Raw genomic sequence first — 15,676 nt, 5'->3', positions numbered from 1 at the left:
GCAATAACCTCTTAAAAATGAGCCCAAATAATCTGAGACTTTTCAAAAGTGCCTTACTGAACTGATGCCACGATTTGGCCCAGCTTCTGTACAGCCTGTGCTATCTGGAGGTCTTGCGTAAAAAGCTGTCTGTTCTCCTGTTCTCAGCTCTCCTCCAAATGACCTCCTGGAGCTCCAAAAGTCATCAGCCTCCTTCCGTGAGGTGACTGTTCACATCCTTTTTACCGGATGTTGCTTTCTCAGGAGACAGCCAGTCACTCCTGTTTCTGAAACAAACAGGACCTGTCTTGTCTCGGCTCAGTCCCACCTTCTGTAAGCACAAGATTCTCTTGAAAGGGTGCCAGAAGATTGTCATTTGTTGGCAGTGTGTTGCCCTTAATCCTCCCACAGTCGTGGCTGTAAGATGCCTATTTCTCATTCTGATACACACTGAAGCTATATTAGATTTGGAGCCTAAAAGACATGACTATTTTTTCCCTGGTTAATGTCTTCAGACAGAATGATTGCATCATTTTGTTTTCCATTTAAATTGCCCAGCTGACCAATTCCCTTTGCCTTTCCCTGTCCTTTTAAAGGATACGTTACCTCTTTTTGGCCTGGCTCAAGGAGACTGCTGTGAGAGATTGGTCTTGGGTTCCTGGGTCCTTGAGAAAAAATGATGCTTGAGTGAGCCAAAGAACTAATCTCTGAAGCTCTTGGAGCACCTGTTGCAGCTGCTTGCTTGCTGAACCAGTGCCCAAAGCAGCACCACTGTTATCAGCCTTCTCCCTGGGACTGATTGCAGGTGGGCTTGTGAAGAAGGGGATCCTTCTCCAGTGCTCAGAAGGAAACAGCATTATCAGGCCATTGACAAGGTACAGGCTTGGCTGGTTCTTTGCTCACTCCCAAGCCACTGTCTTTCTCTAGGAAATTACTCCTGTGCCCCACTCTCTGTAGTTTTGGCAGTCTTGCTCTGGAGACTGCATCGCTAAATATTGCTGTGGTTTCCTCTCGCTGGTTGGCAAAGAAGAAAATGTAACGTGACCTTGGGCTGTAAGGGCACATGTTTGACCTGAGGTGCCGTTACAGGGGGAAACCCTAGGAGCTGATCCTGCATGTGGAGCACTTTGTGAATGATGAGCTAACTGTTTGTTCCACCTCCCCTCCAGAACTGTCAAGTAACCCATCTCTGGCTTCGGTCCTCATCCCTGCTCATGCCCGGAACCAAGCAGCTGCTTCAACCCCTACAAATGCTACAGCGGCCTCAGGTGAGAACGTGCAACTGCCTGCCTCCCTCCCTCCCTCCTCATCCTCCCCCCTGCTGCCCAGGCACCTTCCCTCTGCTGAGGCCCACGAGCCACCTCAGCCCACAGAGTGAACTGGGAGGAAGGGATTGGTTTAGTATCACCTGAACCTTGGTCATGGTAGGTGGTCATTTGTGTGCTAGCTGTGGTCACCAGCCCAAATCTCAACCCAAGCCACTCAAACTTGCATTTGATTGTGTAATTTGTTGGTCCTTCTCGTGATTGGTTTGCACCTAATTTCTGTGCTCTGAGCCATCCTGAAATTAACTCTGAGTTGGTGAATGAGTTGTGATGCCTAGAAAGAAAAGAAGCAGCTAGCTCAGAGCATGTGGCCTCCATGTAGTGTGGATGAGGAGGATTTTTCCCTAAGGGCATTGGCATCTGAAAGTCTAGTTAGGGAGTTCAGTCAGCGTGCTCGTTGCCTCACTGCCTTTGTAGTTGCAGTTGCTTCCTACTGAGTTGGCTTGTGTCATCTTCAGGCACAAGGCAGATATTTTTGGGTTTTGGCCAGCACGGAGTGAATTTTTTGGTTGCCTCCTGCTCGCTCTGGTTTCTGTCAGAAACCTTTTAAAAGCTCACTGTTGGCCTTTAGCCACTCCATATTGTATTCTGTTTCCAGTGAAAGTTTTAACACGTGGTAATACCAGTTGGGAGACTCCCAAAGAAACTCCCAGGTGCTGCAGGATGTGGCAGAGGTGATTCAGTACATGGCATTCTTCCTCTGAGTCAGCCCTGATTCAGCACACCAGAGGCTTTCTTGGGGCTTGGGCAACCAAAGACAGGCTGCAAAACAGGTGTGCTTGCACATGTCCTGCCTGCACATCAGCCCCAGCCCACAAGCCATTTTGCAGTGCAGGACACTTCCTTAGCATAGGATAGCTGAGGAGAAGGCCTGCTTCAAAAGCTGCTCTTGAAATGTGCGGGAAAGCATTTGCTGGTTGATGTGCTGGACAGTTACCTGATATTAGATGCACTTGGTCCAGCCAGTGCTGTACAGAGAGAATTTTGATACTCTGGGACAGATGCAGCCAGGTTTGAAAGATGAGATTTCTCTCTGAAATTGCAGTAGCACTAGATTAAAGGCACAACTTGTATCATTTATGTACTCTGAATTTAGGAGAAAGCAAAACTGCTATTTTCAAATTTACTGTTTGTTTCATACACTTGGCAGTGTTTTGCAAATAGTCATGTTCTCTGTTTGCCTCTTATGTGCATCTGTTGCTCAACAAGTGAGAAAACAGAAAGTAGTAAAAGTGATTTAAAAGTATAAAATACAAATGTGGAGAATTATTTTAAGCCTTTCTGAAAAATATTGTTTCACTTAATATCCCTTTCATGCCTTTTAAGGAGTTCTCTCCACCAAGACCCAAGTCTTGAGGAATTAATGGGGTTAAGAAATCTGTTTTCATTCAACTTTCACTCAGCCCTTTTCAAGGGCTTGTATAGGGAGAAAATGCATTAATCCAAGTCCTAAATGGGAAGTATTAAAAAAAAACGCAAAGCGAAAAAACCCCAACCCATCCCATATTATTGATGTCAACATTTTTAAAGCTTCTGTTTGCAAGCACTGCACTGAGTTGGGATATGTCCTCCTATTTGTGGTTCAAAACCAAAAATAATATCCTTACTGATTGAAAAGAAATTGTGAAATTAAGTTTAGTATTGCACAGCTCTGGCTTTCTACAGTTGGTTGTTTCTTACTGACATGGGTTTCTCACAGCAGGTGGTGGGAATGTCATCAGAGTTATGATGTTTAGGATTAGGTCCTGTTGAGGTTCTTTTATTCTGTTTTGCTTTGCATGCTGATGCCACACTTACAAAGAGGTTTTCATACAAGGAGTCCCATCTTTCTCTCTACCCCCTGGCACCTCCCAGAGCAATAAATGTTAAGTTCCTCAGTAACTGCTAAAGCAGTGTGGGAACAAGTCTCCCACCTAACCCAGGGCATCCTGATAGGCCTGGAAACTTGTCTGCAAAATGTTTGTGTGAGCAAGCAGTACAGGTTCAGAAACTGCTTTTCTGAGTGACGATGATGCAGCAAAATGTAGCTCTCAAAGCAATAAAGGGAAGAACAAATATATCTGCAATTTGCATTACTAGTGCATAACGTGTGCCTCTCTCTGGCAAGCACTGTTAAAAAGCCACATTTGTTGTCAATTTCCTCTTCTCTTGAGGCAAAGCTGTACTTGCTCTAGTAATGGAACTGGCTTTGCAGTGGGAGTGTGTAGCCTTGCTGCTCTGGCATTAGTAAATTCTCCTAAACATTTATGAGAAGCACTCTGACATAGTGGCATGTCTAAAGCAAAGTGCAGGGAAAAAAAAGATGAGATTTATTGGCCCCTGCTTGAAATGACATGCTAGCTTTCTGTGAATTATGCTGGCCATGGATGAAAAATGCCAGTGCAGTCGTATTCCCAGGGATGGCTAGAGGAGGAAGAGGATGCTCTCATAACTGTGCAGCCACAGCATCTGAGAGGGGAGCCTGCAGACCAAGCTGAATGCAATGCATATCTGCTCGTGTGACTCTTTTTCTTCTGGATTAGCCAGCAGTAGTAGCTACCTCTCTTTAGTCAGCATTAAGATGGGAAGAGCATAATTGCCATCTGCAGGGAAGTTGTGCCAGCAGGGATTCTGGGGTCATCATCTTAGGCATCCTGCTGCGTTGATCCCATGTAATCCCAAATGCAATGGTGTGACTGAACTTTCAGCAACAAAACAGATTAGAGCTGGTGTTACCTGCCAGTGTCTTGTAGTTGAAAAACACCACAGTGCTCCATGAAATAAGATTTCGTGCATTTGTGGTATTCACATTGAAGGAATTTTGAAACACTTGAATTCCTTAACCAGGAGAAGATGGGCAAGCAATTCTCTCAGAGATCTACAAGCTCAGAACAGGGATGAATCCATTATTAGAGAAGTAAAACTTGCACATTTTACCAGGTTTGCTCAGTCTGGACTTCTACATCCATAGTTAGGCCCAGTATGAAAACCAGGCTATCCTCCTCCTTCCACTTGTCTCTTCAGCTGTCCTGTGAGGATTCCCAGGCTGGTGGTGGCTTTGTTTCTGTATCTTTGCAGATGAGCAGCACAGGCTGTCAGCATCACAAATGCACCCAGCTAATGCTGTCAGCAGTGCTAATGGGCTTTCTCAGTCTGAGCTGGCGTCTCTGTCGCTCTCTGAACTGTAGCCCTGTCTTTGCCTTTCAGGAGGTTTTTAAGGAGTGTCACGTACCTTCCAAGAAAGATGAGGCACTCCTTAGAGGGAAAAACTGAATTGGAAGAAGTTCTTTATAATGATGAGAGAAGCTTTTGCCCTCTGTTTGAAAGAACTTTTGGAAGCAGCTAGCACTTAATGACACTTCTTTGCCTGCACAGGCAGAGGGGTCAGGCAATGGTCCCGGACAAAGAAGCTGCCCTGACCTGGAGCTGGGCACTCGTCTGTCCTGTGTCACAAAGCTGCGTGCCAGCTCCTAGCTGTGCTCCCTAGCAGGGCTTTGCTGTCCTTTGTCAGCGTTGCTGAGAGCCTAGATTTCCTTCTCTTAGGCCCAAATGCAGATTTTTCATGGTGAGAAATGAATTTCCAGAGAACCTCATACTCCAGTTGTGCTTTTTTTCTGGTGCTTCAGCAAAGCAATGCTGGAGTAAGCCCCCCTTTGTTCCTCATGCCCTGTTGAAGCAGAGTCAACAAATGAGCTGAAATATTAAAATACTGCATTTTCTTGCAGGCTAGGAGCCAGGGCAGCCTTGAGCTTGTTCTGCATTCTGTCTCAGCCTGGGGGGACTTCTGTATACAAGTATATATTGTTGTAAGAAGCCCCAAGAAAATCTTCCTGGCCTGCATCACCTGATTTATTTTAACATGTGGCATATATATTTCTCAGGAACTCCCCTGTTACAGCAATGACAGAAAAGGAGCATATGTTACATGAAATAGCTCCATCCCCTCCTCTTTTTTTTTATCTCTATGTAGTAGCAATGCAATGATAAAAATTTCAGCCTCTACTGTCTTCAGGAAATTGAGATCAAAAGACATGTTTCATTTCAGCAAATGAAATACAAGCACTTTTTGTAGACATACAGAGAAATCCTCTGCCAACAGTCCAGACTCCAGCTGGACTGCTCGCATCAGGCACTGCCAGCAGATGTTGCATTACCTGCAGTTTATCCAGACTTGAAAATTAATCTAGAACAGGCATAGTGAGAGTTTAAAGTGTAGAAACTTTTATCTGGCTAGCTGGGTCACATCTGTTTTCTGTGGTCATTTTTGGTCTGCATGCATGTGGAATTTGGGAATTGCTCCTTCAGGAAAATTCTCCACGTAGGAGGGCGTCTCTCTCCTGCAAGACCAGCTTCCCACGTAACACTGGTACTGTCAGGATGCTGCCTTGGTGCTTTAACTGCATGAGCTTGCTTTTTGTCATGGTGGTCATTCCTTTGTAAAGGAGGGGATGCAGTTAATTTGGGGTGAGATGAAAGGGAATCAAAAACTCCCAGGGCAGTCATCTGGCATCTTCTGCCCACAGAACGATTTGTCTTTCTTCCCACACATTCCTTGCAGCATTTCCTTTTCAAATAGGCATCACCCTCTCTTCCCACTTGTCAGTTGTGTTTCTGGATGCTGCTGATTGTTTGATTTCCTATTTTTGTCGCTGTTGTCGATGTTACTTAAATTTGTGACTCAGCAAGTGCTGCCCATTTCTGGCTGGCCTGTTGGCAGACTGGAGGGGAAGGGATGTCATCCAGAGGGACCTTGGAAGGCTTGGGGTGGGGGGGCCCTGTGTGAAACTCTCAGAGTTCAACAGGACCAAGACCTGCCTCTGGGTCAGGGCACCCCAGGCACAAACACAGGCCAGGCAAGGAATGGATTGAGAGCAGCTGTGAGGAGGAGGATTTGGAGGTGTTGGTTGATGAGAGGTTGGACATGAGTTGACAACATGCACTTCTAGCCCAGAAAGCCAGATGTATCCCAGGCTGCATCAAAAGCAGCTTGGGCAGCAGGTCAGGAGAGGTGATTCTGCCCCTCAACTGTGGTCTGTGACACCCACCTGAAGGGCTGTGCCCGGCTCTCTGGCCACCAGCATAAGGATGGGACCCTGCTGGAGCAAGTCCAGAGGAAGGTGATGAGATCATCAGGGTCTGGAGCACCTCTCTCTTGAGAGAGTTGTGACTGTTCAGCCCAGAGAAGAGAAGGCTCTGGGAAAACCATATAGCAAACTTCCAGGACCTAAAGGGGGCCTACAAGAGAGCCAAAAAAGGTCTTTTTACAAGGGCATGAAGTGTTAGGACAAGGGGAAATGGGTTCACACTGAAACAGAGTAGGTTTAGATTAGGAAGAATTTTTTTAATGTGAGACTGGTGAGGCACTGGCACAGGTTGCTCAGAAAAGCTATGGCTGCCCCTGGAACTGTTCAAGGCCAGGATGCTTGGGACTTTGGGAAACCTGCTCTAGTGGGAGGTGTCCCTGGCCTTGGCCAGGAAGTTGGAACTGGATGTTCTTTAAGGTCCCTTCCAACCCAAAGCAGTCCATGCTTCAGTTCCTTGCCTTTGTTCGTGGCTGTGGTCAGGTAAGTGTGGCTGAAGAGGAGGATTTGCTCACAGGTGACTGCAGAGCATTGCCCAGCTCGTCTGTGATGGAGAAATGTTACTGCACACCCAGCACCCACCGGTGTGTTTTGCTATGTCTGGTATTCCTGCTAGACACACAGCCCTTCAGGCTGAGGTCACCCAAACTGTTCTTTCTTTTTAGAAACCCTTTCCATGTGTCTTTTCAAATACATGGTTTGCCCAGTCTGCCCTCTTCTGTACCAAGATAATAAGTCTTTCTGATGTTCTTTGCTGCTGCAGTATCAATAGCTTTGCAGTTAATCTTAGTCTCTTGGAGAAAACCTCATTTAATACCTCTTTCTCATCTGTATTTTACACATTTAGGTGGTTACCCACTTATCTATAAGTATCTTACAGTCTTTCTGACTTGGCTAATTAGATACTGTACAGAATGGTTCCAAGTGAAATTGGTGCATTTTTTTCCCCTACCTATTCTTCTAATACTAAGAATATATTTTTTAGAGGAAATACCTGATGCATTCAGCCTATGGAAACACAGTTACAATTAATTTCTTTTTGGTATTTCTTTGCAAACCCTGCATTTTCTTGAAATGTCCTTTGACACGTGCCCTTGATCCTATGACCTGTCTCTCTGTGAAGCACTGTCCCTCCCTGAGAAGGTGTTGGAGGCATTTACTGCAGAGATCCAATCCTCTAACATATCATGTGCTTGCATAAACCTCATTACTGGCTTCAGGCCTTGATGTTAATCTGCTTCAGCAGTTCAGAGGGTGGCAGATCCAACTTGGGTTGAGCAACTGCAGCAGACTTGAAAGACTTTCTCAGGCAACAAGTGCATGTATTGCACATTGGCACACCAGCTGTTTCTGCCAGGAGAGCAGGCTTGTCACATTCCTCATCTGTGCTCATTCACACAACTAACAGGCAGACTTATTATAAGAAGGACTAACTAACAATGTGAAACTTTCACATTCACCAATGTGAAACCTCATAGTGACCACAGACACCGGTGTTGGCTTTAGCAATGCCAGTGTGCTTTGTCCTGCAGCTGTGGGATGTAACACGGGTGACTTTGCACTGCACAGCCAGTGTTACAAACTGCAGAACTGGCTGGAGCCCAGCCTGCAGCCCTCAACCCTCCAGGTTGCTTTTTCCCTGCTTAAAGACCATCTTCCATCTTTCCCCAGATTGCATTGTTCCATCTGCATGTTCTGAAGTCAGGGCAGTCATCCTAAGCAAACACCACCTTGGTGGGAGCTGTGGGTTTCCCCTTGTGCAGAATGTCATAGCTGTTGTTTCCAATGTGTCTCTGGAGGTAATGCTGGTTGTTTTTTCTCTCTCTCCCCTTGTTGTCTGTTGTTTGCAGATGTTAACGCAGGAGAACGAGTTCAGACCAATAGTGTAGCTACAGCATCAGCCTCCAACTCCACCTGAACCAGTACCAAGCAGCCAGCTGCACAGGAAAAATCACCAGTAATTTGAGTCTTGCTCAGCAACACTGGTCACATTTGGAAAGAAAATTAAAAAGAGGAAAAAAAAATCCAACAAAACAACAAACCAACCAACCTGTTCATTTTAGTGTTCAATTTTTTATTATTATTATTGTTGTTCTTATTTAACCTTGTAAAATATCTATAAATACAAACCAGTTTCATTGTATTCTCACTCTGCAGGGTGTCCGGGGCAGGGGACTAGGTGGGGGGAGGAGGGAAAGCGGAGCAATACAACACACCAATGTCTCCCCTCGACAATCTCTTCATGTTGGAAGTTTGCTGTTGTGTACTTCAGAACCAGGACTCTTGCCTCATATCCCCCTCCCACAACAGAAAGAAGGAAAAGTACTAAACAAACAAATCCCAAACCTCATTCTCTGCTGAAGTTCTTCTTTTTTTTTTTTACCCTCTTTTTTTATTTTCTTTTTAAGTGGAGTTTCGGACTTTGATGTAGTGCACAGCTTGAATTTGGTCGGGAGCTTAGCAGGGGTCATTCAACAGAGCTCAGCGTTTCTTGTCAGCAAATCCATATCCCAGGTTTTCTGAAGAACTGCCCTGGCTCGGCACAGGGAGCGAGCGACATGGTAGGAAAATAGGTTGCCATGGGGTGGGGGGGAGGGTTTGCCATGTGTCTAAGGCTTGAACCGCTAGCGGAAGCCTTTCATTTAAAAATCAGTGCTAGTGATGAGGAAATCTGCAGCTTCATGTGGGAAAGTCTTGCCCAAGTGGGTGATATATAATATAATACACACACATGCACGGAGGGCAGCGGTCGGCTCTGCCGAGGCGTCCCCTCTGCCCAGCCGGAGCTCCTGCTTTCCGTGCCTCGGGCCGGCTCCCAGCTTCAGCAGAGAAGAGCGGACGAACAAAATCCTTGGCAGGGGCAGGGGCCCAGCTGGTGGATGGATGTTAAGGGACTTTTTGGGAAGTGGCCACTGTGAAAGTGTGTTTGGTTGGGTTTTTTCTCTCCCCACCCCTCGTTGGCTCTTGATTTGAACAGGCTTCCCTTTCCTAAGGTGTATACAGGAAAAGGACACCAGGGTTTATAATGTGAACTGTAACAGGCTACTGGTTTATTTTGTAATACTTTTTTTTTTAACTGCAGTGTTAACTTGCAGGATGCCACATTCTCCGATAGTTCTGATTTTAAATCCACAGGTAGAATCTGTATTTAATTTTCATCTTTTTTAACCTCTTGCTTTTTCTTTTTTCTTTTTTTTTTTTTTTGATCTCTATTTATTGATGTGTGTTGCCACGTTGCCATTATGTTTTTACATTGGTAGAATATTAAAAATACACATCCGAATGCTCTTGATGGTAATTTGTACCTGCTGACTTGTAGGAAAGCTGGCTCTATATGAGTGTGTGTGTATATATATTATATAAATATATACATGTATACATAGATACAATACTGCTTTTTTTATTTTGTCGACGATCTCGAATCAGTCTGACTGAAGCGTGAGGTGAATGCTTGTTCTAGTCCATCAGTTCAGGGTCCAGGTTTCCTCCCTGCGACGGCGTGCGGTGCGAGCATCCACGTCTCTCTTCCTGAAGTCAAAGCAATATTCCTTGCGAAAGGGTCAGGTGAGCGGCCGGACGCAGCCCCGGCGCGGAATCGAGACTTTGGGAGACCTGATCTTGTGCTAGGCTTGCGGTGGGTGTCCGCTCCAGCCTTATCCTTCTTCAGAGAAACTGTAGTCGCCTTTGGTGCTTACCGAGCTGTCCCTCGAGCTGCGGATCTCTAAGGCAAGCAGTTGCTTTTTGGGAGCACGCGGAACCTCGTGTGGCCCGGGGGGAACTGGCAGTAGCGGCTTTGGAAGCTCGGCCGCCGCAGGGGCGGCAGGGGCTTGGTCACGAGCTCGGTGTGTTTCTTCTTGTACCTTTTATGCTGTTGACGTGGGATTTTTTGGAAACTGTCTCTTAGCAGCCCCGAAACTGTTAAAAGCTCTGCCCTCTCCCTCCTGCCTGGCACGCGGTGGGTTTGGGGACGCAGGAGCTGATTGAAGAGGTGAGTGACCACCTACGGTGAAACCGATAAACCCTCAAGTTATACCCCTCGGCGATTTGCTGTTGGGCACACACACAAAAAAAAGGTTTTAAAAGCTTTTTTGCATTCTGGCTGGCTGCAAAGGAAAGCACACCCACGTTGAGAAACAAGGCTTTCCAAATCCCTACCTGCAACTTAATAGATAAGGGCTGAAGAGCGTCTTAACACGTGCGCTCGGCTAGTCAGTGTCCTGAAAGGTAAGTGAAGGGGCTTGGTTGACCCAGTGATCCAAATTCATGCAGGAGACTCAAAAAGTAGGACAGTGGCAGGGTATGGATCTGCTGTATAGACAAGACTGCTGAAGCATTGGCCACAGGTGCTGTTATTTGGAGGCAGTAAATTACAGAGTCTTTAAAAAAAAAAGTAATAAAAATATATCAAAGAAAAATGCTGCTTGTGCCAGGACATGTGGCTTTTCTTTTTCATTTTTTTGTTAAGGACTGGCGGAGGGGAGTCAGAGCGTTTCTCTCTGGTTTTGTGGCTGTGCCGGCGTCTGTGTGTGTCTCGTGTGTGTGTTAGGCTGGGGGGAGGGTCAGGGGTGCCCCTCTGGTTTTATTTCTGTTTTCAAGGATCATAGCAGGATCACACACTCTTTTATACAAGTTAGATCCAGGTCTTTGAACAACCTTTTTTTGTAAATAAGAAAAAAAAAGAAAAAAAAAAACACATAAAAATAACAACAAAAAACAAAGCTCCTCACCAAATTCAAGCTTGTACATTATTATTTTGGTTGTTTTTGAATTTTGAGTTTTATTGTTTTGTATGTAAATATGTGGACCCAGGAACTGTTATTAATGAGCAAAAAGTTACCGTTCAGGGCAGTGATTCTGTTTAATAATCAGACAAAATGTAGACGAGCTTTTTAAAGCCATATAGTTTTAACTCTGTACAGTAGGTACCGGCCTGTATTATTGTAACAATAACTCTAGCGATGTATAGTGTATCTATATAGTTTGGAGTGCCTTCGCTTCCATGATTTTTTGAATTTTATTTCCCTTTTATTTTTTTCTCCTCCTTTATTAACAATGTCTCCCACCCCAAACCCACATCTTTGCTCCCCCCTCCCCACCCCGCTTTCTAACTCTTTGAGTGCTGTAAGGTTTTGGTGATACCCTGATTGGTAGCGGAACGAAAAGAAACAGTCTCCATTGTCATTCTCTTCATTGGAGCCATGGCATTGTTCTGGGAGTCTCCAAGGTGCCCACCCTGCCCTCCTCCTCCCACTAGCAGCAGCTGGTTTCATTCGGACCCTTGCCCTAGCAGCCCATTTAGATTTTGCGTGTCTCTCCCCTCAACCCTGCACCCAGGAGCATCTGGGCAGCAGCAGCAGCTTCCAGGAAGCTCAGCCTTCCCACCCTCCCTGCGGCTGTGCCGGGGGCAGCGGCGAGTGGAAAGGGCCCCCAGGGAGGGAAATGCCCACATCCTGCAGGGCTGCTGCGCTCGGAGCCATTTGGCATTTGGGCATCGCTGTAGGAGATTGCTGCGGTGGTTCTTTCTGCCGGAAGGACTTTCTGTTCCCTTTCTTCTCCCTGTTTTTCCCCCACATCCTTCCCCACGTCACTTTTGTTTTCTTGAGATAAGTTTAACATGACTCTTGATTTCTTGTGCCCAGCACGAAGGCCTTGTTTCTAAAACTAGTTTGCTTGTGTTTTACTACCTTGTTAGTATTCCACATAAGATTGTCTTGAATGGGAAAACACGTAACTCTTTACCAAACCAAAGGTTGCTGTTTTATTTCGAAGCATCTCGTGTTCATTCCAGTGAAGCAGAGGCTGCACTTTCTTTCTGGTGACACGAAGGTCAGTGATGCCAAGCTGTTGGTGACAGTCTGCTCAGAGCTGTCCCTCTCTTCTTTTACACTCTTTTGGGCTTCTTTTTTAACCCAGTGTGGTCTTGATGTGTCCTTTACGTCAGCCCTGCCGTAGTGGGTCCCTGAGCCGGGCTGGATGCAGTCTGTCTCCCCTGATGGACGCTCCATCAAGACACTGGTGTTCTTTACTATTAAACTTATCTACCTTGCTAGGGAAAAAGAAAAAAATTACCTGAAAAAAGAAAATTGACTGGTAGAAGACCCCTGAACACTCTGTCCCCTTATTTTGAAGCCAAGCTTTACCTAAAATAATGGCAGGTGCCTGCGACTTGCAACCTAAAATTCCCCCCCCAGTTTTCAGTACTTGGAAAAGCAGAAGTCAAGCAGCCTGTCAGACTCGTACTCCTGTACTAGGAACCTCAGCCACCGCGGAGCAAAAGGAAAAGCCGATGAGGAAAAGCACAGTAGGGTATTCGGTCCGGGCTCTGCCTTCCAGAGACTGCCAGCCGGTACCCCTGGGGTGGCAGCTGATTTCCACGGGGCTCTCGGCCGGTTCTGGTCGTAGTTGGCTTCGTTTTGCAACACTGCAATAATGGCAAAACGACAGGAAAGGAAAACAGTACCTAAGGGGTTAGCTCGAGAAAAGTAGCTTCCTTGTGTTGGTCTTTCTCAATTTATTTTTAATATATATATATAAAATATATTTATATATATATAATTTGCTTGCCTGTAAAATTTGCGTTCATTAATGTGTTGCTGATGGATCACTTGGGCCTGTACACACCAATTAGCGTGACCACTTCCATCTTAAAAACAGAAATCTAAATATATATATATTAAGGACTGTGGGTTGTATACAAACTATTGCATACACTTGTGCAAATCTGTCTTGATTTAAAGGAAAAGCAAAACCTGTATAACATTATTACTACTTGAATGCCTCTGTGACTGATTTTTTTTTCATTTTAAATATAAACTTTTTTTGTGGAAAGTATGCTTAATGTTTTATTATTTCCCCCGCCCCATTCCCCTTGTAAATACGTTTTGTTCTGTGTGACTCGGTTCGGAAATAGTTAACTGGTACTGTAATTTGCATTAAATAAAAAGTAGGTTAGCCTGGAAATGAAATTTAAAAAATACCAAGTGTGTGGTCTTTATTTCAAAAAATTGCCCTGTTCTTCCCTCCTCCTCTCTCCCTTCTCTGACCCTTGTTCCTCACCCTCATGCCTCTTTCCACTCTGCGAGAATAGGTGGACGTGAATCTTTGTAATAATAAAGAAAAACCTCAAGAAATGAGCATGTTTTCTTAAATGAGCTGTGTTATTCCATGCTATTTTTAAAGAGATGCCAGCTTGTCTATGATACCGTTTGATTTGATGGAGAGAGGAACCCTGGGACATAAATATTTCAAATTGAAACCAACCAATCTTCCTTTACCGTCCACCTATAGATGCAAACTTAAGAACCTGTGTAAACTGCTGGCTTTGAATCCTGCACTCATGGTTGTTTGGGTTGTTTTTTTAAATCATTGGATCCCATTAGTAATGTTATTTGGTGGTGATCTGTAAAGTTTGTCGAGACCACGTCCAGTGGACCGTTCCTCCAGCAAATCAGCACATAGCTATCTCTGAGTTGGGTTTCCGGTACTGGATAATGTATGTATTAAACATGACATGTCTATTAGCGCAAAAAGAAAAAAGAAAAAAAAAATAAAAATCCTTTTTTGGGCTGGCTGACCTGGCCGAATCCATTCTGTCGCTATCCTAAAGGCTAGATGCGAGGTCATGTGACTGCTGCTTCAATAAAAACAAATTTATATTGCAAAGAGACTCCTCTTGCTTTGTTTGTGTGCCACGAGCCGCGGGTGTTCCCATGAAACCTCTGCTGGGCTCCGGGCCAGAGCATCTACTCCAGAGGCCCTCCAGGACAAGTGGGAGCAGGGTAGGAAGGGGCCCTTGCTGGTCCACACTGTGAGTGCTGAGTCAGGATGCCCTTGATCCTCTCCTGATTGCCAAATGTGTGTCTGGGAGCTGCTCTGGCCCCCCTGGGTGCTGGAGCTGGGCCCCTCGGAGCAGGTGCTGGCATTCCCTGGCTCCCTGAGTGGGATCGGGGTTTGGGTTGTGCAGGCACTGGGGTGAGAGGGCCAGGCAGCCACCCACAGCCTGGCTGTCCACAAGCAGCACTGTGAGTAGAGGGTCCCTTCACTTACTCTGTCCCACAAGGTCACCAGGATTCTGGATGCATCCACCTTGTGCTGAGACCAGGACTGCTCTCCTCAGCCAGTCTGATGGTGGCCACTTGCACCTGCAAACACATTGCTGCTGAAATTACAGTGCCTCTCTGAGTGAGTTTATCTGTTTAAAGCTTGCCTCTGGTGGGAGCTCATCACAATCCCTGATGATTTGGGGTGGTGGTCAGTCATCCTTGGGCACTTCTCTGGCTGGGCATGCACTGGGACCTCCTGCCTCTTCTGACCCTCCCTCATCTGGAATGCAAGTTGTGGGCTCTCTTTATGTGTTGTCTTTGCATGGGAACTCTCAGCTGCAGTCTCAGGTCTCACTTCTGAATGTCAGAGCCAAATGAACAGAACTCAAGCACCTCATAACTTCTTGCTAAGCTGACTGGAAGGGGATCTTCAACTCCTTCATATCTTTGTGATGTTTCCAATTTGATCTCCTCTGCAGTTGTTTTGAACACCCTCCTTAAGCTGTAGTACCAAAAGCAGGCAGTGGTTCCCCACAGTGCTCTCCCCCATGTCAGTGAAGGCACTGGAGAGCATCTGGTAGCTGCTGTCTGTCTGTCTGTCTCCTTACCTGAGGATTGCATTCACTCTCCTGCACGGAGGCTGCAGCTGTCCAGTTTATCGAGCTTGCCCTCCCATTGTAACTCCTGCAAGCATTGCCAGTGGGATTGTTGCAGTTTCATATTGTGTTTATATTCCAACCACCCTTCTAAAACACGTAGCACCTTAGTATCAAGAGCCAGTCCTTGCACAACCTTCCAGGGAACATCATTCTGTCACTCTGTGGGAAAACACTTTTTGAGACCCATCTGCGAACCAGGGTCAAATCCACTTAGCTGTCGGTCACCAACGCTTTGGGATGATTTAAAATGCTAATCCAAGAGAAAAGCAGAATGAACTGCCGAATGTACTACCAGAGTCTGCTCCACGGATGTGCTTTGTCTTTATCGAGCGAGCTGCCAGCCATCTGCGTTGGAATTAAAAGTCAGTGTCAAGGCTACTGGCACCATTTGTTATCTGGAAGGTGGCAGCTTTTGGGCTGCTGGTGGGAAGGTCCAAGTGGCTTTCTGTGTGAGAAGAAGAGCCACAAAGAAGGAGGAGGAGGAGGAGGGAAGCGAGCCACAGAGGGGAGAGAAGAGCACTGCAGTTTGTCTGAGGCACCACGGCCAGTTGCTTGGAGACGGTGAGCCCAGCAGATGGTACCCAGCAACCTCAGCAGCCAGCCTGGAACCT

At 46.0% G+C, this 15,676-nt stretch overlaps 1 protein-coding gene across 2 annotated transcripts in view; it reads left to right on the top strand.

The window, feature by feature from the left end:
- The window catches only part of GSK3B (glycogen synthase kinase 3 beta), a 149,808-nt gene extending 135,843 nt beyond the window's left edge, over positions 1–13,965 (top strand). For both annotated transcript variants that reach the window (XM_058822208.1, XM_058822217.1), the window contains 2 exons: positions 1,149–1,247; positions 8,215–13,965. In XM_058822208.1, coding sequence (XP_058678191.1) covers positions 1,149–1,247; positions 8,215–8,282 — 167 coding nt within the window. In that variant the 3' untranslated portion in view covers positions 8,283–13,965. The remainder of the gene's footprint in view (positions 1–1,148; positions 1,248–8,214) is intronic.
- Positions 13,966–15,676: the final 1,711 nt, after the last annotated feature.

The sequence above is a fragment of the Ammospiza caudacuta genome, chromosome 2 (assembly GCF_027887145.1).
Source record: "Ammospiza caudacuta isolate bAmmCau1 chromosome 2, bAmmCau1.pri, whole genome shotgun sequence".
Classification (NCBI taxonomy): Eukaryota; Metazoa; Chordata; class Aves; order Passeriformes; family Passerellidae; genus Ammospiza; species Ammospiza caudacuta.
The sequence above is the reverse complement of the archived record's forward strand: the minus strand, read 5'-3'. Positions and strand labels throughout refer to the sequence as shown.